Source organism: Schistocerca cancellata, chromosome 1 (genome assembly GCF_023864275.1).
Source record: "Schistocerca cancellata isolate TAMUIC-IGC-003103 chromosome 1, iqSchCanc2.1, whole genome shotgun sequence".
Taxonomy (NCBI): Eukaryota; Metazoa; Arthropoda; class Insecta; order Orthoptera; family Acrididae; genus Schistocerca; species Schistocerca cancellata.
This window is the reverse complement of record NC_064626.1, coordinates 871,443,238-871,466,851: the sequence shown is the minus strand read 5'-3', so window position 1 is coordinate 871,466,851 and position 23,614 is coordinate 871,443,238. Positions and strand designations below refer to the sequence as shown.

Genomic DNA, 23,614 nt, shown 5'->3' with positions numbered 1-23,614 from the left:
GGAAACAGTTAAACATTTCAGCTTTTGCTTTGCTATCCTCAATTTCAGTTCCTGTCTCATTCGTGTGTCACTGGACATTAACTTTGGTGCCACAAATAACCTTTACATATGACCAGACTATTGTCACAGGTACCACTGCATTTGATGGGATAGGAGATGTCTGTGACAGGACTGGGGTAGGTGGTGGTGGTGGTGGTGGTGGTGGTGGTGGTGGTGGTGGTGGTGGTGGTGGTGGAGGATGTATGGGACAGGTCTTGCATCTAGATCTATTGTGGGAATTTGAGCTGTGAGGCAAGAGCTGGGTGGAGTAGGGATGGACAGCATTGTTGCGGAGGTTTGGTGGGTGGCAGAGTACAATTGTGGGAGGAGTGAGAATTATAATGGGTAGGATATTTGTCACTTTAGGGCACGAAGAGAGGTAGTCAAAACCCTGGTGGAGAATGTTATTAAGTTGCTTGAGTCCTAGTAGGTGGGTGATCAGTCACATGGGGAGTGTCCCTTTGTGGACCAGATGGTGTGTATGGGGAAGGTGGTAGGTGACGAGAGACAAGACACAGGAAATCTGTTTCTGTACAAGGTTGGGAGGGTAAGTGCGGTCTGTGAAGACCTTAGTGAGACCATTGGTATATGTGGAGAGTGACTGCTATTCACTACAGAATTACATATATGTGTGGCTAATCTGTAATTGACTTCTTGATATGGAACGGATGGCAGCTGTCAAAATAGTGGCGGTATCGTTGGTGGTTGATTGGTTATTGGACGGAGGTACTGTTGTAGCCATCTTTGAGGTGGAGGTCAGCATCGATGAAGGCAGCCTGCTTGGTTGAGGAGGTGCAGGTGAAACGAATGGGGAGAAGGTGTTGAGGTTCCATAGGAATGTGGATAGTGTGTTACCCTGGGTCCAGGTCACAAAGATGTCATCAATGAATCTGAACCAGGTGAGGGGTTTGGGATTCTGGGTGGTTAGGAAGGATTCTTCTAAATGATCCATGAATAGGTTGGCATGGGATGGTGTCATATGGATGCCCATTGCTGCACCATAGATATGTTTGTAGGTGATGCCTTAGAAGGAAAACTAACTGTGCATGAGGATATAGTTGGTTGTGGTTACCAGGAAGGAGGTTGTAGGTTTGGAGTCAGGCATGCATTGAGAAAGTTAGTGTTCAATAGTGGCAAGGCCATGGGCCTTGAGGATGCTTAGTTCAGAGGAAGGATGCTGTGTGGTAAAGGAGCAGGAACATTGGAGGAAGTAGTTGGTGTCTTTTCATATAGGATGGTAGGTTATGGCTTATGGGCTGAAGGTGTTGGTCTATGATCACGGGGATTCTCTCAGTGGGGGCACAGCAACCACTAGGTTGCCCAGGGTGGTTGGGTTTATGGACTTCCAGAAGCATGTAGAAGGTAGGAGTGTAGGGAGTGTTGGGGATGGGGAGAGGGAATTCTCATGCTGTGCAATCCCGAATTCCTGCATCCCATCTCTCACCCTGAAACTCTTGCCATCCAGAAACTAGACCAGCATGCACAATGCCATCTCAAAGAACTATCAAACCTGTTCACCTTCTATTCCCACCTTGGACTGCCTTTATTCACCACCTCTACAAGAGTCTCCAAGCCATCTCCAAAACCCCTCATAGCTGATAAACCATGCCTCTCAGATTTACTACATTTACCACACTCCCAGAAACAGCCTCCTTTCACCATACAGAATCCAGAACCTAAACAGACCCAAAACGCTTTCATGAAACTTTCTTCTGAAAGCCTAAGCCCTGCAGAAGTATCAGTCCTTTCCAGAGGCCATACCTCTTGCCCCACTCTGAAATTCAATCATAATGGACTTGATAAATTAGGATTAGACACCGTAGGAGGTGGTGTCTTCATTGCAGTTGACAAAAATATTGTATCTACTGAGTTCGAAGTAGAGTGTGATTGTGAAGTTATCTGGACACATTTAACAGGGCTAGGGGAAATAAAGTTAATTGTTGGGTGTTATTACCGGCCACTAGGTTCCACCATGACAGTTCTAGAATCATTCAATGGGAGTCTACATTCTGTATCGCAGAAGTACTCGGATCATGCTATATTAGTTGGAGGCGACTTCAACCTACCTAGTATAGACTGGGATGTCTATGGATTCAATACAGGTGGTACAGACAAGCCGTCGTGTGAATTACTTTTGAACACATTATCCGAAAACTGTCTTGAGCAGCTAAATCGACAGCCAATGCGTAATGGAAATATTTTAGATCTCGTAGCCACAAACAGACCAGGCCTGATCGATGGTGTCAGTGTTGGGACAGGGATTAGTGATCATGATGATGTCATTACAACTCTGGTTATGAAAGTTAAAAAGTCGGTCAAGAAGGTTAGGAGAGTATTCTTACTAGAAAGAGCAGATAAGCAGTCGTTAGCATCCCACTTAGTAAATGAATCGACTTCATTTACTTCCGGTACAATGGACGTGGAAGAATTATGGGCAAATTTTAAACACACTTTAAATCGTGCATTGGACAAGTATGTGCTGAAAAAGTGGGTTACGGATGGAAAAGACCCACTGTGGTTTAACAGCACAATTCGGAGACTGCTCAGGAAGCAAAGGCAGTTGCACTCGTGGTACAAGAAAGATCGAGAGAATGAGGACAGGCAAAAGTTAGTAGAGATTCGTGCTGCTGTAAAAAGAGCGCGAAACATTCAACCACTACCACCGTCATACCTTAGCAAAAGATCTTGCTGAAAACCCAAGGAAATTCTGGTCTTATGTAAAATCAGTAAGCGGGTCAAAGGCTTCCATCCAGTCACTCACTGATCAGTCTGGCCTGGCAACGGAAGACAGCAAAATGAAAGCTGAAACTTTAAATTTAGCATTTGAGAAATCTTTCGTGCAGGAGGATCGTACAAACATACCGCCGTTTGAGTATCGTACAGATTTCCGTATGGAGGACATAGTGATAGACTTCCCTGGGGTTGTGAAGCAGCTGAATGAGTTGAAAGTAAATAAATCGCCAGGTCCTGGTGGGATTCCAATTCGGTTTTAGAGAGAGTACTCTACTGCATTGGCTCCTTACTTAGCTTGCATTTACCGCAAATCTCTTGCCCAACGTAAAGTCCCGAGTGACTGGAAAAAAGCGCAGGTGACGCCTGTATATAAGAAGGGTAAAAGGACGGATACTCAAAATTACAAAACAATATCCTTAACATCGGTTTGTTGCAGGATTCTTGAACATATTCTCAGTTCGAATATAATGAATTTCCTTGAGACAGAGAAGTTGTTGTCCATGCATCAGCACGGCTTTAGAAAGCATCCAGAAACGCACCCTCTCGAAACCTGGCGAGCAAGCTACACCGCGATGCAGAGTGCCTCTCTTGCAGAGTCTGCCACTTGAGTTTGTTAAACATCTCCGTAACGCTATCACGGTACCAAATAACCCTGTGACGAAACGCGCCGCTCTTCTTTGGATCTTCTCTATCTCCTCTGTCAACCCGACGTGGTACGTATCCCACACTGATGATCAATACTCAAGTATAGGCCGAACGAGTGTTTTGTAAGCCACCTCCTTTGTTGATGGATTTCATTTTCTAAGGACTCTCCCAATGAATCTCAACCTGGCACCCACCTTACCAACAATTAATTTTATATGATCATTTCACTTCAAACCTTCCGTACACATACTCCCAGATATTTTACAGAAGTAACTGCTACCAGTGTTTGTTCCGCTATCATATAATCATACAATAAAGGATCCTTCTTTCTATGTATTCGCAATACATTATATTTGTCTATGTTAAGGGTCAGTTGCCACTCCCTGCACCAAGTGCCTATCTGCTGCAGATCTCCCTGCATTTCGCTGCAATTTTCTAATGCTGCAGCTTCTTTGTCTACTACAGCATCATCCGTGAAAAGCCACATGGAACTTAAGACACTATCTACTAGGTCATTTATATATATTGTAAAAAGCAATGGTCCCATAACACTCTTCTGTGGCATGGCAGAGGTTACTTTAACATCTGTAGACGTCTCTCCATTGAGAACAACATGCTGTGTTCTGTTTGTTAAAAACTCTTCAATCCAGCCAGTTTGTTAAAAACTCTTCAATCCAGCCACACCGCTGGTCTGATACTCGGTATGCTCTTAGTTCCAGGAGTATTATCCCTGCAAGTTTCACAGGATTTCTTCTGTGATAGGTAGGAGATGAGGTACTGGCATGAGTAAAGCTATCAGGACAGGTCGTGAGTTGTTCTTAGGTAGCTAAGTTGGTAGAACACCTATGCGTAGTTTTAATCTTCCAGATTGTTTTATTCCAGAATTTCTTAACATTATACTTTGCCTCACCATAATTCTCCAAAGCCCTCAACATGGATACTAACCTTACATCTGCAGAAAGAACCCCAGAACACCACTTAAAAACTCATCCTGACTGTATAATCTTAACCTGCCGACAAATGCTTGACCTCTTTGGTTCGAACCTAGCAGAGGAACTCCGCCAGCTGTCAGATTCTGCCACAGTGACTCCAGTCCACAAACCTAACAGTATATACAACCCCTCAACTCCTTAGGTCCTACACTAACTTCCTCAATGCCTGACTGACTCCAAACCTACAACACCATTCCTGGTAACCATGACCAACTACATCCTCACCCACAGTTACTTCTCCTTCTAAGGCATCACCTTCAAACAAATCCATGGTACAGCAATGGGCACCCACATGAGACCATGCTATGCCAACCTATTCGTGTGTCATCTAGAGGAATCCTCACTAACCACCCAGAACCCCAAACCTCTCACCTGGTTTTGATTCACTGATGAAATCTTCGTGATTTGGACTGAGGGTGACACCCTATCACACACTTCCAGAACCTCAACATCTCCTCCTCCATTTGCTTCATGTGGTCCGCCTCAACTGAACAAGCCACCTTCATCAATGTAGACAGACACCCCATGGATGGCTACATTAGTAGCTCCATCCATATCAAATCTCCCAGCCACAAGCAGTATCTCCACTCTGACAGCTGCCACCTGTTCCACACCAAGAAGACCCTTCCATGCTGCCTAGCCACTGTATTCACTGCATTTGTGGTGATGAGCAGTCCCCCTCTAAATATACCAAGGGTCTCACTGAGGTCTTCACCATGGACAACAGTTACTTCATCCCCCCCCCCCCCCCCTGCAAACCTTGTACAGAAGCGAATCTCCCATGCCTTGTCTTTCCAGTCACTTCCCCCACACTCACCTCGGGCCACAAAGGAGCACTCCCCTCACAACTCTGCACCACCCAAGACTAGAGCATCTGAATCACATTCTCCACCAGGGTCTTGACCACCTCCCGTCATGTTCTGATGTAAGGAATATCCTATCCACTATCCTTCCCACCCCTCTGAAAGTGGTATTCTTGTTCATCCTTACTCCACCCCTGCTCCCAAACCTTTACCTCAAGGCTCAAATTCCTGCAATAGAAATAAAAACAGTATCTACTTCATACCCCACCACCACCACCACCACCACCACCACCACCACCACTAACCCATTCACAGGTATCCTATCAAAGGCAGGGCTGCCTGTGAAAGCAGTCATGTGACCTACAAACAGCTGCAGCCGCTGTCACACTTTGTATGTGAGCTTGACCACTAACAAGCTCTCTGTCCACATGCATGACCACAACCAAACTGTGGTGAAGAGACAGTTGCTGAACATCCTGCCCAACGCAGTGTGCTTTACTTCAATGATTGTTTCACAGCCTGTTCCATCTGGGTCCTCCCTATCAAACCCACCTTTTCTGAACTGCGCAGGTGGAAACTGTGCCTGCATTACATACCACATTCCCGTAATCCTCATCCTCAACCTTTTCTTGTCCATGTCCTTCACCCACCTACCTCCTTCCCTGCTCCCACCCGAGCACTGCCTTCTATTCCACCAATGCATCCACTAGCCTCTCTTTCCCTTCTCTACTTCTCAATGCCCCTTCCCACTCCCCAAACCTCCCAACTGCACCTAGCGACTCTATCCTGTTTTCACCACATTCTTGTAAGGTCCCACAGGCAGCACTACACCTTCCCCCACCATTGTCCAGCTATCCCACCCCCTCACTGCCCCAGCCTTCTTACCAAAAGCTCAAATATTTGAAAACAGAGTAATTACACCTCATCAGCCACTTCTACAATACATGAGAATACTTGGACTCAAGAAGGTAAATTCTGCTTTAATCTAATATTTGTATTGGTTAAAAGCGATTTTGCCAATGTGTAAATAGCTGATCGAGGTCTGTGTAATGCTACACAAATGCTTTGTTTGAAGTATTAAATGAAAATAGCAGGTGAATCTTCTTTCTCATCCACTAATATAGGAGAGAATCCTAGATTGAAAGAGACACTCTGATTGGTCAGATGGATGTGTATAAACAACATCCTTTTGTGGATGACTTGTCTCTTTAGGATTTTGTTGATGCCTTTTAACCTATCTGTTTTACTTACAAGAAAGTTTGTTGTCATTTACCTTCAAATCATTGCTTGTAGGTACTCCTGACTGAATTCAGTGATTGGCCATTATAGCTTAGTCGAATAGCGTATTTGTGCCTTACATTTCTTTATGACATAAAATAAATGTTATCTGCTGTCTCTGATTCAAAGCAGATGAAATTAAGTTGTCATAAAAAACAAATCAAAGTATTTATTTCTGCTGTTATGCTGAACGGACTTGTATCCCAGTTTGAAATGCAGATGATTAATGTGCAGCAATCTGTACATATATATGGAATTGTGTACTTGGAGCTTTCTTTCGAGTTACATTATTAGGCACTGTACATTACATTATTATACGCGGTATTTATTTTGTGTATAACAGAAGATTAAGTAAATGCTTTTCAGAATGTTGCTGCTTGGTAATATAAATGTTGTTTTATATTTTCTAATTGTTATATGCTATTGTACATTTCAGATGCAACTGCAGCAATTTTGCTGCACACAGAGACAATTGATGTTCTGCTTAGCAGGAAGAAATTAACCAAAGAAGTACTGTTTAAATACTTGCATGATAGACAGCAATGTGTTTCTTTGAGTGAGCCTAAGGATAAGCTTAGAAAACGCATTTTGCAACTCTTGGGTATAAGTAAAAAAAGAACTACTGTGAGGTTTGAAACTGGTAATTATAACTGTGAGAACAGATCTGATGATTCTGGAGCTGGTTCTGATGTCTCGGGCTCAGAAGACTGTGACGGAAGAGGTGGAGACAGTCATCACTATGGTTTGGAGCTTCACAATTCAAATCCACTGTCAGACTCTACAGGTGTTCCAAATATTGTGCAGGATAGAGGTACATACCAGGATCCCACAGTAACTACTGATGCAGTGTGCCATATGAGTGGAGATAATATAATAGCTGTTCAGGCAAACTTTCCTATCACCGAATTCAGTCAGCAGTTTGTGACCTGGTTCTATAAACTTCTGAATGCTGGTGGTGTTGGGGAAGAACACTTTTGGGCAGATGCAGCAGCAGAAATGTTGTTATTGCCAGGAGAGCAGGTAATTTTCTAAAATATATGCGAATATGATATCTGCATGCGTCAATATATGTAACTCTTAACACAGAAGTGTAAATGCTTTTTTTGTTTGTAAAATGTGTATTGCTCTGAATCTTCTAATTGATTTATTCCACACTAATGCAAGTTAGCTATCTTTTGATTTATCCATTTAGATAGTTCATTTAAGTTGCAGAATCTGTAAGGGAAGGGCGCAAGTGACAGTGGTACAAGAGGTGACCTCCACGTCTCTTGCAAAATATACCTGTATTAAGAAATATAAATACCGTAGCTACCAGAGTAGAGATGTTTTGTATTTACTGCATAGATTGTGCTCAAGGCAATGAGAACCTAAGATATTTTGTCTGCAGTATTAGCATTCATTCTGTTACATGTGGCTTACATTACATTACTGTTAATGTGTACTGAAATTTCACCTGAGAGAATGTTCAAAAGATGTTGACATCCAAACTGTGATGGAATAGAAGGCAGTGCTCGGGTGGGCGCAGGGAAGGGGGTAGGTGGGTGAAGGACATGGACAAGCGAAAGTTGAAGACGAGGATTACAGGAATGTGGTATGTAATGCAGGCACAGTTTCCACAGTTGTTTTCAGCAAATGATGTTCCATAGGAACAATCTGTTTTTGCTGAAGCAGCAAATCTGCTCTGCATATAAGCCACAATGAATTGTAGCTGAACATTGTATAGGAATACTAAAGTGAAAAATTAGAACTAAAATAAAAAATTTGGAGTGCCAGTTAGACTTGTTAGGTGTTAGTACACTACAAGATATCTAGTTTCGGCTAAATATGATGGAAATGCAATGAAAACATGTTTTCTCTAATCCATAAAACTAGATATAATACAGGAATTCGCATTTAAAGCCAGAATTCTTGATATTTTTTATTTTCAATTTCAATTTTAGCTCTTCACTGGTGAACAATTCCATCAGGTCTTTCTGTGGTGATGGTGAATCTGGAGTCTGTTGGTTTGAGATAGGTAGTATCCAATCTGGAATGATCACACAAAGGACATCATGAAATCTATTTTTAAAGTTTGTTTTAAGTACTTCCAAATGTTGGCAATATATCACAATTCCAACTTTAGTTATATCACAGAGATAGGATTTGGAAAGTGATAGAATTATCTTTGACCTAAATTTTGTTTGTACAAGACAAATTCTGGCATGAATATAGAAATAAGTTACTTTTACTTTCATCAGCTCAAATCTTTTCCTTGAAGCTGTAGATTCATTTTGTTAAATTTGTTATACAGTAATATTAAAATTTAGTATATAAATCAGTTAAATAAACTGTATCATTTTGAAACTTAAATTAATTTGTTCTTAAGGCATCATCTTTGTTTTGAAAAACTGTCATAATACAGTTTTAGAGATCATAAAATGTTTTTAGCCAGATATCTTTGATACCGAACAAACTTGTATGTGCAAAGTAAACAATTGTAACCTTTGTCATTTTCATCACAAAAATTTTGAAACAATCTATTATTGAGAGCGTTGCATCTGACTTGTTAATTGTTCTAATTACATACTTTAGTGAACAGTAAAGATCCACTAACCTTTCTTGCAACCAAATGTTATTGGTGAGTTATACTATGTATGGCAGCTGCTTCAGGAACTGCCTTTTTGAAATATTAAATTGGTCCATGCGCTCACCCATCCATTCCTGGAGTATCAGTTTCTAAACTTTTTGCAAAGAATGGTTCTTGTGAAGCTTTCTCACGTTTTATGAAATGAGGACGTAGAAGCAGTAGACGCATTACTTGGTAAAGTAGGTTTAAAGAAAACACTTTAGTAACCAAAAAATTCATATGGCTTCATTTGAGAAAACACAGTGACAAATCATGGTCATTGGTAATTTCTTGTTTAAGGGTACCTCAGTAAAAACCATATTTCTAATACTGGGCGTGATACTGTCACACCTTTTCTTCGAATCTGACATGGGTTGTCTTGTAAAATGAAAAATGATAAAAAAAAGAATCATCTGTGTCATTGCAGGAACAAATGACTGTAATGAAATAAATTAATTTTTAATGATATAAATAAAATAGAAAGAAACATTCCACATCGGAAAAATATATTAAAAACAGAGATTCCATGACTTACCAAACGGGAAAGCACTGGTAGATAGGCACAATAAAAAACACACAAACACACACACAAAATTTCGAGCTTTTGCAACCCCCGGTTGCTTCGTCAGGAAAGAGGGAAGGAGAGGGAAAGATGAAAGGATGTGGGTTTTAAGGGAGAGGGTAAGGAGTCATTCCAATCCCGGGAGCGGAAAGACTTACCTTAGGGGGAAAAAGGACAGGTATACACTCTTGCGCTCGCGCGCACACACACACACACACACACACACACACACACACACACACAAGCAGACATATTTAAAGACAAAGAGTTTGGGCAGAGATGTCAGTCGAGGCGGAAGTGCAGAGGCAAAGATGTTGTTGAATGACAGGTGAGGTATGAGTGGCGGCAACTTGAAATTAGCGGAGATTGAGGCCTGGTGGATGACGGGAAGAGAGGATATATTGAAGGGCAAGTTCGCATCTCGGGAGTTCGGATAGGTTGGTGTTAGTGGGAAGTATCCATATAACCTGGACGGTGTAACACTCTGCCAAGATGTGCTGGCCGTGCACCAAGGCATGTTTAGCCACAGGGTGATCCTCATTACCAACAAACACTGCCTGCCTGTGTCCATTCATGCGAATGGACGGTTTGTTGCTGGTCATTCCCACATGGAAATCTTCACAGTGTAGGCAGGTCAGTTGGTAAATCACGTGGGTGCTTTCACACGTGACTCTGCCTTTGATTGTGTACAACTTCTGGGTTACAGGACTGGAGTAGGTGGTGGGGGGAGGGTGCATGGAACAGGTTTTACACCGGGGGCGGTTACAAGGGTAAGAGCCAGAGGGTAGGGAAGGTGGTTTGGGGATTTCATAGGGATGAACCAAGAGGTTACGAAGGTTAGGTGGAGGGCGGAAAGACACTCTTGGTGGAGTGGGGAGGATATCATGAAGGATGGATCTCATTTCGGGGCAGGATTTGAGAAAGTCGTATCCCTGCTGGAGAGCCACATTGAGAGTCTGATCCAGTCCCGGGAAGTATCCTGTCACAAGTGGGGCACTTTTGGGGTTTGCTTCTGTACCAGGTCGGGAGGGTAGTTGCGGGATGCGAAAGCTGTTTTCAGGTTGTTGGTGTAATGGTTCAGGGATTCAGGACTGGAGCAGATTCATTTGCCACGAAGGCCTAGGCTGTAGGAAAGGGACCGTTTCATATGGAATGGGTGGCAGCTGTCATAGTGGAGGTACTGTTGCTTGTTGGTGGGTTTGATGTGGACGGATGTGTGAAGCTGGCCATTGGACAGATGGAGGTCAACGTCAAGGAAAGTGGCATGGGATTTGGAGTAGGATCAGGTGAATCTGATGGAACCAAAGGAGTTGAGGTTGGAGAGGAAATTCTGGAGTTCTTCTTCACTGTGAGTCCAGATCATGAAGATGTCATCAATAAATCTGTACCAAACTTTGGGTTGGCAGGCTTCCTCTAAGCGACCCATAAATAGGTTGGCATACGAGGAGGCCATCATGGTACCCATGGCTGTTCCCTTTAATTGTTGGTATGTCTGGCCTTCAAAAGTGAAGAAGTTGTGAGTCAGGATGAAGCTAAGGTGATGAGGAAAGAGGTTTTAGGTAGGGTGGCAGGTGATCGGCGTGAAAGGAAGTGCTCCATTGCAGTGAGGCCCTGGACATGCGGGATATTTGTGTATAGGGAAGTGGCATCAATGGTTACAAGGATGGTTTCCGGGGGTAACAGACTGGGTAAGGATTCCAGGCATTCGAAAAGTGGTTGGTGTCTTTGATGAAGGATGGGAGACTGCATGTAATGGGTTGAAGGTGTTGATCTACGTAGGCAGAGATACATTCTGTGGGGGCTTGGTAACCAGCTACAATGGGGCGGCCGGGATGTTTGGGTTTGTGAATTTTAGGAAGTAGGTAGAAGGTAGGAGTGCGAGGTGTCTGTGGGGTCAGGAGGTTGATGGAGTCAGGTGAAAGGTTTTGTAGAGGGGCCTAAGGTTCTGAGGATTCCTTGAAGCTCCGCCTGGACGTCAGGAATGGGATTACCTTGGCAAACTTTGTATGTAATTCACCCTTGTGCTGATAAGACATGGTTGACTGGGACCTTGAGGGCAAATATGTCTTCCCTCTCATTCTCATGTGTCCTTCTGTTTGAAACAGGAAGCCCAAAGTTTAGTATCTAACAGACAATTTAACATTAAAAACACAATCAGCACTACTGATCCTCTTTCACTAAAATAACTTTAAACAGATAGTTAAGTCTATCCATTTTGCACGACTTGCCCATATTGTTTATATTTACCAAAGATCCTGTCATCACGAAATCTAAATAGACTCCACAATGAGGCTCCTTCCAAACTGTCTCAGGTGCTGATAGCACGGCCTCACATGAGTGCACAGATTCTCTGTGTGCTTCACAATGACCACTCAACATTTGAGACCATCCATGCTGCTCTTTATATATCCTACCAATCCTGGTAAAAACACCAATTCACTCTTGTGGCCACTGTCACAGAGAATTGCAACTCCAGTCATTCATATGCACGCCAATGGTGTGTACATGTTCAAAGTTGCCTTAACATCCGACCATGCCTTCTGGGTGCTTCACTTTTCTTGTCAGGCAGTGTAAAAGACACTGGTGCCACTCAAGGTTGCTTTTTAAGGGTGATAATAGCTACTTATAATATTACATTCACAGTATAAATCTCTATCCAGTGCTCTTTATTGGTGGACAACTTTTCAATTTTTAGTTCATTTTCCGGGATTGTTCTCTGCCATTGATATGTTCATAACCTCTGACGCTTGCATGCACTACTCAGTGTGAAGTGGTTGATGAATTGCAGTCCAGTGACCATTTCCCAAATGGGATTCATCTACCAGATGTTGTGTTGTCAGTCTTGTAACAAATAGTTGTCAGTGACAGATGACTGTTAGAAAGCTGAACAAATATTTACTAAAACTGGAATTAAGTTTTAAACATAAAAATCCGAGTCTGGTGTTTGAACTGTTAGTATTGCACTTTTAATCTTCCTGAATTAAAATTTAACATTCAAAGCCACACGTTTGATCAGAAGTTTACATAGCTGGCACCTATGCTCCTCCAAAGCATATATCCCTGCAAGCCATATTGTTGGCCACCTGTTCAGAGTGGTTTTTCAGTAATTGTTGATGAGCACTGTGGCCTTTTGGTATCCAGTCAAAGAACCATAGTTTAGAACTGAGTATGGTAAATACAAGGTGCTATCCACAATTTCCCATAATACGCCAATAAATAAAATTATGCTTTAACTGGATGTTATTCACCACCATTATCTTCAAAGTAGTCCGTTTGGGAGTGCATACACTGCTCTCAATGGTTTCTCCATGAACTGTAAGCTCCCTGGAATGCTTCTTATATCAGGCAGTTTAATATAACTTTCTGCTTGAATCTCCTCAGTTGTGTGAAATTTTTGGCATGTTAGCTGGAGTTTCATCCTGTGAAATAAAAAAATTAACTCAGTGCCACTACTGCTGAAAAACAGCAGTGCCCCCCCCCCATCCCCCCCCCCCACCACCCTTTGAACCACCCTTTGAAACTCACGGATGATCAGTGCAGTGTGTGACATCATATTGTTATGATGGAGGAACCAGTTGACCATGCATCACTTTCCCAGACATTGTCTTCTTACATCCTCCCCCAGAACATCACGGTAGAACACTTCATTGATGGATTGATGAGGAGGGATGAACTCCTTACAGACAGTTCCTACCATGTTGTAGAAACAGGTGGCCACGGATTTCACATTGTTCTTCACATGCTGGACTTTCTTTTGGGGGAGGGGGAGAGTAGAATGGGTTTTTCCATTGTGACAGCTGCTTGGTTTTGGGTTCATACCCATAACCCTATATTTCATCACCAACAATAACCATTGAAAGATAGTCTGCTTCACTTTCTTGAAGTTCTCTGCAGACTTGCATGTGATTCTGTTCAGGCCCGTCGCTGAGAATTTGCGACAATCCATCGCATCTCCAGTTTGCTGGACAATATCCTCAGACACTTCTTGTAAGACAGCTCCTCTATATTGTATATGTCCTGGATGGTCTGACTACAATGTACCAGCACCATATTCCAAACAGCTCCAACATTTTTAGGAGTTATGCTAGATGATGACCATCCTGAATGGGGGTCATCTTCAAGCGATGTTCTGTAATCTTGAAAATGTTGGACCTGGTCATAATTTTGACTGTGACCTACTGCGTCTACTCCAAATGCTTGCTTCAACATATATGTTTCTGCAGTTTATGTACAGGCATCACTCCCAGACACCTGTCATCATCAGTTTCACAACACATGACAATGAGAAATGCCCATAAAAACTAAACACGACCACCTAGCACAAAAACCACTTGAGACACTGACTCACAAAGGGCGTATGAAGTACCACTTCTGGCATTTTGTCTTGCTAGCTGGACTTACACATACATTCCGTGAATGTTTTACACTAAAGTTGAAGTAAATCATCATCTTGGTTTCGCAACAGGACCAGAATTGTTTTAAATTTTATTTATTGTACATAAGAAAGTACTTCATATGTGAGTGTCAGTTTGTACATGATTGAGCACAAAATGTTTTGACAGTCAAAACAGGGAAAATCCCTGGGGTATTTAGTAATCTTCCCTGGCTGAGTCTTCAGGATCTGGCAACCAGTTGCAATTAGCTGACACCACAAAGATGCGAAAGATCACTTTTTGGTCACCTGTTTGTAAAGTTGGTGGTTTGTTTGTCTTGTACTGTTTTTAAACAGCAACAGCAATAACTGTTGTATACTCCATTAAGTCTTTCACATTTTCGCATGTAAACAGGATGCTTTATTTGGAATACATGAATTTACGAAAGTAATGAACAATTGTGTAAATTGTTTCAGGTCAGCCAAGGTAGTGCAGCCAGTGGTGTTTCCCAATTGCTTGACTGGGTTAGAAACCAGTTGGGTCTTGCTTTTAATCCTAATGTGACAAGAGAAGGTGTCCGTGGTAGGTTTGATCCACACGGACTTATAACAATTGTTGCATGTGGAACGCTACACACTCCAGATCGGTGTGTTGGCGTCTTTACTCAGGTATATCTTTGTCAGTGCACTGTATTGAGGTAATCATAAGTTTACTGTCTAAAAGTAAATAACTTGGTGATTCCCCCCTCCCCCTCCCACTCTCCATTCTTTTAAGTTATGAAAATACAATGCTGGGAAGTTAACAAGCATAACTGCATCTTTTCAGACTTGATCATTCTAAATCTCAAAACTGTAGATATGCTTTCCAAACTGTGTCTTTAGCATTATTATGATATGTAAAGTGTCTTTGTGCTGTATGTAATATATTGTATCAGTCATCAGAACCACGTTATACTTCTGCTATCTGTTTTCTACTGATGAGGTCTGCTAACAAGGAAACACTGAACAGTATTGGGACTGCTTTTGTTGTACAAGTAGCTTAGAGAAAGCACTATTTTAAGAAAGAGCCTTTTTTTTTGTAGACAGTTATGTTTTCTTCCCCCAGAAGTCTCCCAGCTCTCTAGAAATACGAAAAAATGTGAGCAGTATCACACCTAAATAGAAACATTTTACGTATCGTGTCATGGTTTGGATTCCAGGAAGATTACTTTTCTGAGAATTCCATTTATATATATGTACTCATAAAATATTACATGCCTTTTTACAACAAATTACCACCAGGTGGTATTTTTAATTATTTATCCAAGGCATATGATTGTGTGATCTTGCTCCAGAAAAGCTTAAGTTTTCCGAAATTTGTAGTTTTACAAACAAATGGTTTGAATCATTTTCACTAGATAAATGCAAAATATAGTACTAAGTGATTCAAACATTGTTGGAAAGAAAGAAAATAACTGGGGAGAATCATGGAGTCCTAAAGTGTTAAATTTTAGGGCTGCTACTATTACTTAAGTGTGTAAATGACCTCCCACATAATATGTATCAAGCAGAGTTTTGCATTTGATACAGGTGTTGAAATTAAGCTTGTTTAGAGAAAAAGCAACTTAAGAAATTGTCAATGTTTTTCAAAGGATTATTAAGTAAGTTAAGCAATTCTCTGAAAATGGACTCTCATGTGTGCATGTGGGGCAGTATAATCAATCCTGTACTGCAAATGGAATAACACTAACAATTAATATTGCACACCAGTAAGAGTCAGTAAATAAGATAGAATATCATCTGGTTGGATTCCATTAGGAATTGTTGTGCCCAGTGATTGTGAAATGGTTATAATCAGGGACAAACACAGAAATGCTCAGGAATCCATCTGCATGTTATTGCAGATCTTGATAGATATCAGTTACATCATAGCCATCGTCATTGGGTTTCGTAGTGAGCCATATAGACCCAGAAAGTTTGTATAAGCACATACTGCTAAAATAGCATTCAACTGTGCATAGCTCAGTTCATTCACTATTAAACGCACTGATGGTCGCTATACTGTAGCTGAAATCTAGCTAGATCTGCAACAAAATTCAGATTGATATGCAACTGATCACTCTGTTCATCCGTGATTATAAGCTACGATGTTCCAAATTTGAGTGTGCATATTGATGACAATTAGAACTGAAACACACATATTACTGAGTTGTTCAAACCTTTAAGTTCAATAAGCTTTCTGCAGTGTTTTCACTGCAGACCTGGCAGCCATATCTCATGCTCTTGAGCACATCCACACATGCCCTGGTGAGTCATTTCTCCTGTGTACTGACTCCTTGACCAGCCTACAAGCTATCAACCAGTGCTACCCTCACCGTACTTTGGTAGCATCCGTTCAGGAGTCCATCTAAGGCCTGGAACGGTCCCGTCGTTCATTGTTGTTTGTGTGGACCCCAGGACACGTCGGAATCCCAGGCAACAAACTTGCCAACAGGCTGGCCAAATAGGCTGCACAGAAACCACTTCTGGAGGTTTTTCGGCTTTGGGATACGGAATGGCATAACAGTACGCACAACAAACTGTGTGTCATTAAGGAGACTACGAATGTGTGGAAGTCTTCCATGTGGTCCTCTCGCAGGATATCAGTTGTCCTCTGCTGGCTCTGCATTGGCCATACGTGGCTAATGCGTGGTTACCTCCTCCATCGCGAGGACCCACCTTGGGGTAGCGGTGGCTCACAAATGACGGTCGTCCACATCTTGCTGGACTGTCCACTTTTAGCAGCTCTGCAGCAAACTTCTAACTTTTCCAGCACCCTACCTTCGGTGTTGGGCGACAATGCCTCAACAGCAGCTTTAGTTTTACGTTTTTTTATTTGTGAGAGTGGGTTTTAATTTTTGATCTAAGTTTCAGTGCATGTCCTTTGTCCCTTTGTGTCCTCTACCCTAGTGCTTTTAGGGTGGAGCTTTTAATGTGTTGCGGAGTGACTGGCTTCTCCTTTTTATTCTCATGGTCAGCCAGCTCTCTTGTTTTGATCCCTTCTACGTGTTTCTTGTGTTTCTATGTGGTTTTCTTGTCCGATTTTGTCCATTTTAGTTTTTGTTGCCCTTCTGTCATTCTTGTGGTTTTCTCCTTTCTTCCAGCTGTTTTCTTTCTTTTTTTTCCCTCTCAATTATTTTAATCGGAACGAGGGACCGATGACCTAGCAGTTTGGTCCCAACACCCCCCCCCCCCCCCCCCCCCCCCCCCTCTTAAACCAACCAACCAGTCAACAACCTTTGCTCTCTGCTTGAATGCTAGTTTTGGAAACAAACCAATCAACATCTAAACATATTTGGCATATTCCCATTTATTAATGCCTTACCGTGTAATTTTGTGGAAAATGACACCATCTTCTAACAAATTCATTGCTGTGGTAGCCACTGTGAAGAAAAAGCCAATAATTTTGTGTTGTATCTCGTGCCTAATAAAGTATGGGGGTAATTCCAAAAGTAAGGTCTCCTATTTTGTTATAAGTACAGAACTCTGTGTGGCAGTTGGTCACAGTGTTATGAAGAGTGCTTCATGTGCTGTATGCAAGCATCCGCACACCACGCTGAGGCACTCGGTCTTGGCTTGGCAGGCATTGAGAATGGAGCTCCCTTTGGATGTTACTGCCAAGTGCGAATTGCATGCAGTTATTTGAATTTTGAAGGCAAAGGGCACTGCGCCGATTGAAATCCATTGCCAATTGACGGAAGTGTATGGTGAGTCGTACGTGGATGTCAAAAATGTTCGTAAGTGGTGGAGAGAGTTTGCAGCTGGTTGGACCGAAATTCACGACGAACAAAGGAGCGGGAGACTGTCAATTTCTGAGGAGACAGTGTTGAAGGTTGGGCAAAACATGCGTGAAGATTGGCGGATCACCCTGAATGATCTCTGCACGTTGGTTCCTGAGGTTTCCTGAAGCACCGCTCACAGAATTTTAATGGAAACATTGAACTGCTGGAAGGTGTGCGCAAGATGGGTGCCACGCATGCTGACTGAGGACCTCATGCGGCAGCAAGTTGATGCTTCCCGCGTATTTCTTCACTGCCTTGAAGCTGAACAGGACAACTTTCTGGTCTCAGTTGTCACGGGTGACAAAACCTGGGCATACCACCATACACCTGAGACCAAGCAACAATCACGCCAGTGGCGGCATCCTTCTTCACCAAAGCTGCGGAAATTCAAACAAACACAGTTTGCCGGTAAAGTCCTGACAGCCGTTTTTTGGGATCAGAAAGGGGTATTGTTGGTCGACTTTATGCCAACTGGGGCTACAATTAATGCTGACAGGTACTGTGAGACTCTGAAAAAACTCAAACTGGCAATTCTGAACCGGAGAAGAGGAATGTTGAGCAAGGGTGTACACATTCTCCATGACAACGCTCGCCCACACATCGCTTGGCAAACCGTTGCTCTCGTGCAGCAGTTTCAGTGGAACATAATCACCCAGCCGCCCTATAGTCCTGACTTGGTACCCAGTGACTATCAGCTGTTCCCAAGGTTAAAAGAACATTTGGCCGAAAAGCGATTCAGCTCCAACGACTAGATGAAAGAAGAGGTTCATAACTTTCTGAACAGCATGGCAGCGAGCTGGTATGACATGGGCATACAAAAACTGCCACAGCGTCTACAAAAATGCATTGACAGAAATGGTGATTATGCTGAAAAATAGCTAAATGTTCAAGCTGTAAACTGATGTAAACCATTGTAGAAATAAAAAGGTCTATGTACTTATAAAAAATAGATCATACTTTTGGGATTATCCTCGTAGTTTATGCACAAAAGTGAACAGAAATGTGAATCATTCAGCTACACTCTTTTAGATACTTCTGCAAGGAGCTGGGCTCTTTAACTGGCACCTTCACAATTTACAGGGTGGCCACAGGGTCTCATTGACCCCCATAGTAAACAACATAACCCCCTAATCTTAAATAAATACCATGATCCACAGTTCATTAGAGATGTTTACTTGATGTATGAACCATTAGTTGTCCAAAGAATCAGTCGGCTAACCATCATTCTTTTGGCAAAGGACAACACACCACCAGATTCAGCGTGACATTTTTCAGAGCATTACTAGTGTAACTTGAGTGAAAGCTTGAGACCATCAGTGGTATCATAACAGTTTCTGAAACAATACTCTTTATGAACTCCAGTAGTGAATATCACATGTGGTGAGGTCTAGGCTTTGTGGTGGCCAGGCATGGGGATTCATAAAAGGTATTGTGTCACAAAACCATTGCGATACCACTGACGATATGAAAGGAAAGGTGCTGTGAGACAAGCTTTCACTTGACTTACACCAGCAATGCTCTGAAAAATGTTGCACAGCACCTGATGGCGATATCCTTTACCATGAGAGTGACAGTACACTGGCTGATCTTTCGGATAAATAATGCTTCATATCTCAAGAAAACTCTAAAAACGGTTGTTCACATTATTTAAGTGTAGGGGTTTATGCTGGTTATTATAGAGGGTAATGGACCTTTGTAGCCACCATGTGGGTAATATTTACTAGCAACACTCATCATAAATAATACATGACAATTTGAGGAAAGTAGTAATATCCACTGCAGATCCTAGCTAAGAAAGGGTTTTAATTTGCAGCCACAAAAAATACGTTATCATCTGCCCAGTATTGTAAAAATCTAGGCAAAAAAAATTTCATCTGATCAACTACTTATATTTTGTAGATGAATTCCTGATTAAAAATTGGTAGCACATTCAGCTTAAAATGAATTTGTGTATACCAATACTTGTATTAAAGACTAATATGTTAATCCTTAGTGAATTCGAGCCATGTGACACTTACAAGGGGAGAGTGTGGGAAGGGGCTCACCAATTTCACTCAGACAGTGTGAATGGAAGCAAGTAGGTATCCCTATCATGTTCCTAAAATATCTGGTCCGAATGGCTCATAGAAAAACGTAAAACACATTTGAACAATTTTTGAGTAGTGTGTTAGGAGCAGCAGTCATGAGGTAAATGGCATGGCTCAGTGATCAAGAACATACCAACTGGCACCATTAATAGTGTATTTAAATTCCTCACGGTGTCAATATATTAATTATAAAATTTAAATACTGGTGTCCCAAAAAGACTTGTAATAATATTGAGACAAATGTCACTAGATAACTGAAACCATGCTAGATGTAATCGGCATGGTCTAGAGTTTCAGAAAAAATCCGCTAGATGTTGCTATGAACGCTGACCTGGAGCATGCATCCAGTCTCGCACAGTATGGCGTCCGCACAATAGAAGGCGTATTGTGTTATTGAATTTAGTCGTACTCAATCAGTGATTGCAGTTCAGCGGGCATTTCATATTCGATTTTGTGCTAAACCAACATCACCAAAGAGCATTCGACGGTGGTATAAACAGTTTGAAGAAACAGGGTACCTCTGTAAAGGCAAAAGTACTCGCCAGCCACGCGTTCCTGAACCAACAGTGGAACAAATCAGACGAGCATTTGAGCGGAGTCCCTGCAAGTCTGCTTATCGTGCTAGCCGAGAACTTGCGTTACCGTGCATGACAGTGTGGCATTTGTTACGTCGTCATTTAGCCCTCAAACCATATCGATTACAAGCTTTTTGAGATACTGACAAAGTGAAATGGGTGGACTTTAGCAGTGCTATTCTAGAGAACATGGAAGATGACACTTTTATTAAGTCACAGTTGATATTCAGCAATGAGGCAACTTTCCAATTAGTGGTATGGTTCACTGTCATAATGTGTGAATATTGGGGCTCAAAAATCCTCGTGAAACAATTGAACACAAACGTGATTCACCAAAAGAACGTTTTTTTTTGTGCTGTGTCACAAAGCAAGCTTTATGGACCCTACTTTTTTGAGGAAGAAACCGTAACCGGACAATCATATTGTAGTGCCTCAAGAATTTTCGCAGAAATTCTAGAGACCCTCCGCTTTCCACTGCCTCGAACACCCGATATTTTATGTATGAGCATGAGAAATGGGACAGTGTCTACCTCATGCCGGTTTTCTGTGTGCACAGGATGGACATGTGTCAAGAGAATGTCACAAGGTGAACGGTTGATTGGTGCAGGCAAATGGTTGCCTCACTCGTCACAGAAGTTACATGACCAGCACTAGGAGCAAGCGCGCCTTCCTCTGTCACGGTGCTACGTCAGTCATTATTGTTAACAGTTGAATTGTGTAAAAGAAAATAAGACACTTACTTTTACTTACTTTCTTACTTACTACTTACTCTCTAGAGTTGCGGATGGTGGACTTGGGAAAACCTTGAGAGAGTGTTTGGAACTGTATTTATTGTAAAAGTAATCAATAGCTTCTGACGGATTGGGAGTCATTGGATTTACGAAATATGATTCATTGATGTGAAACTGTTACGTGGTGTTCTGTTTGTGGAAGTGAAATATAGTAGGCTTGATTTAAAAGTATCCTGAGTGTACGCAATCATTTTGAGAGTAGAGAAAATTCCTCAATACAGCATCATTTTTTTGGAGAAGAAGTTGAGCAGATCGTCGCAGCCAGCTATCCTGAGAAGGAGATTGGCAAAGTACCTCCAAGTAAGTCCAATGATGAAGGGGATGTGAGTATCTTGCACACCCGCAATACATTGCTTCCTCTAGTTGCCGGAAACTGCCAGAATATCATAGCAGTGCTATGGAACTGCTTATTCCCACAACTTGACTCTGATAATTTCATCTATCAGCAAGATGGAGCACTACGCACTGGCACAACTACGTGTGCAGTTTCCTCAATGCCAGCGTACCTCAACGTTGGATAGGGCATACAGGACCGTGAGACCAGGCTTTACACTCTTGGCCTACTATGTCCCCTGACTTAACACCATGTGATTTCTTCCTATGGGGATATGTTAATGTGTTTACGTTCCTCCCTTACCTTGTGACATTGACGAACTACTAAACTATCAGCTACTGTAGCTTCAGTGACAAGACACCTTACGCTCAGTTTGGGATGAATTCGGCTATCGGCTAGATGTTGTCCATGCACCCAATGGAGGACATATTGAACATTTATGATGGATTTTTATAAACTTCTGTCTTTTCTGAGTAATTTAGTATGCAATTTGTTGGTGTTAAGCCCTTCTTCCTAATAAATAAATCTTGGGTCATTCTTTTTGAGATAACCTGTATATTTAAACAGTTTAATTTATTATGTAGAAATTATAATTCAATTTAATTATGATTGATTAATATATGTAAACAGTTACTTTACATAATTGTATGAAGTTTCAAATGAAAGTAAAATTTCTGAAAATGCTTGCAAATACAGACTTTTTATTTGTTGTTAGAAATTACATTACATTTTTAAGATGAGAATCGTCAAGGAAACATTTAAAGAATAAATATCATTCACACCCCATGCACATTCTATGAAAATATTTTTCAAGCAGTAACATTTTTCTGACTCACACTTCAGTGGAATGCATACTTCACTCCAGTTTTTAAATGAATGCCTTTCCTCTGTCAATTTTGATGCATATCAAGCATACCCAATCATTGGAGTGGAAACAGAAGCTCAGAATTCATTTTGCCAATTGAATCTGTTGTAATTTGCATCTTGTCTTGCCTGAAATTCTGGCTGTTGTTTTGGCAATTTAGGAGTACTTTGTAGTATTTTTGATTTTTGTGTTTGCAATAGAAATATACATAAGGTTTAGCAAGAGGAGTACATTTGTGTGGAATGATCTTCATACTACACATTACTTAGCCATGCTGATTAGTGAATGTCTCATCATACTGTATCAAATCTGCTTGTTCACCTCACAAATCCACTAATAGAAGGAATTTGTTGTTAGCAGGGTATGGTTTTAATATGTCCAAAAATTTTGCATGAGGCTCTTTTGTTAGTTTTCCTGAGATGGAGAAAGTAACAACAACATTCTTCTATTCTTCCTCTAATGTCTTGACAGTACCAGCTTGAGTTCTTACTCAAAAACAGTCTTTGAACCCTTGTAATCCAATGTCCTACTATATGTTGAGTCATGACTGCAGCCAGTCTGGTCAATGTTGATTCTATAATCAAAACTTAAGTTTGGCTTTATACGTCTGGTCTGTATATGAAACTTCTGTTCTGTCCACTATTTCTTCCAAAGTTGCGACATCATTTTCGCTGAGGAATTTACTGATTTTTTGCTGTCTGACTGAATTATGTTTGAAGCAGTTTTACCCAGATATCACTGGCAATAAACTGAAATTTTTCTGACAAGTCTGGAAATGTGATTGCCCTGCCCCATGTACACACACACACACACACACACACACACACACACACACACACACGAAACATGAGAATAATATTCATTAGGACCATAATCAATGTTGTTCATGTCTGTATGTGAAGAAGAAGAAACCTGTTACAAATAAAATACAGAAAATAGGACTACATTTAGTAAAAGGGGGAAAGGGGGGGGGGGGGGGGGGGGGAAGAGATGGAGACAGAGACAGAGAGTGCGAGTGAGAGTGAGTGATTCCACATACCTCTCCATAAAGATATTGTTTGTCATGTTCAGTGTGTATATCATCTCGTCTTCATCATTTGCTGTGAAATTATCATTCATAACTTCAATAACCT

At 41.6% G+C, this 23,614-nt stretch overlaps 1 protein-coding gene across 1 annotated transcript in view; it reads left to right on the top strand.

Moving 5' to 3' along the window:
• Positions 1-23,614, top strand: part of LOC126190110 (uncharacterized) — a 54,567-nt gene that overhangs the window by 20,513 nt on the left and 10,440 nt on the right. The window contains exons 3-4 of the mRNA XM_049930995.1: positions 6,927-7,510; positions 14,507-14,698. Of these exons, the coding sequence (XP_049786952.1) occupies positions 6,927-7,510; positions 14,507-14,698 (776 nt within the window). The remainder of the gene's footprint in view (positions 1-6,926; positions 7,511-14,506; positions 14,699-23,614) is intronic.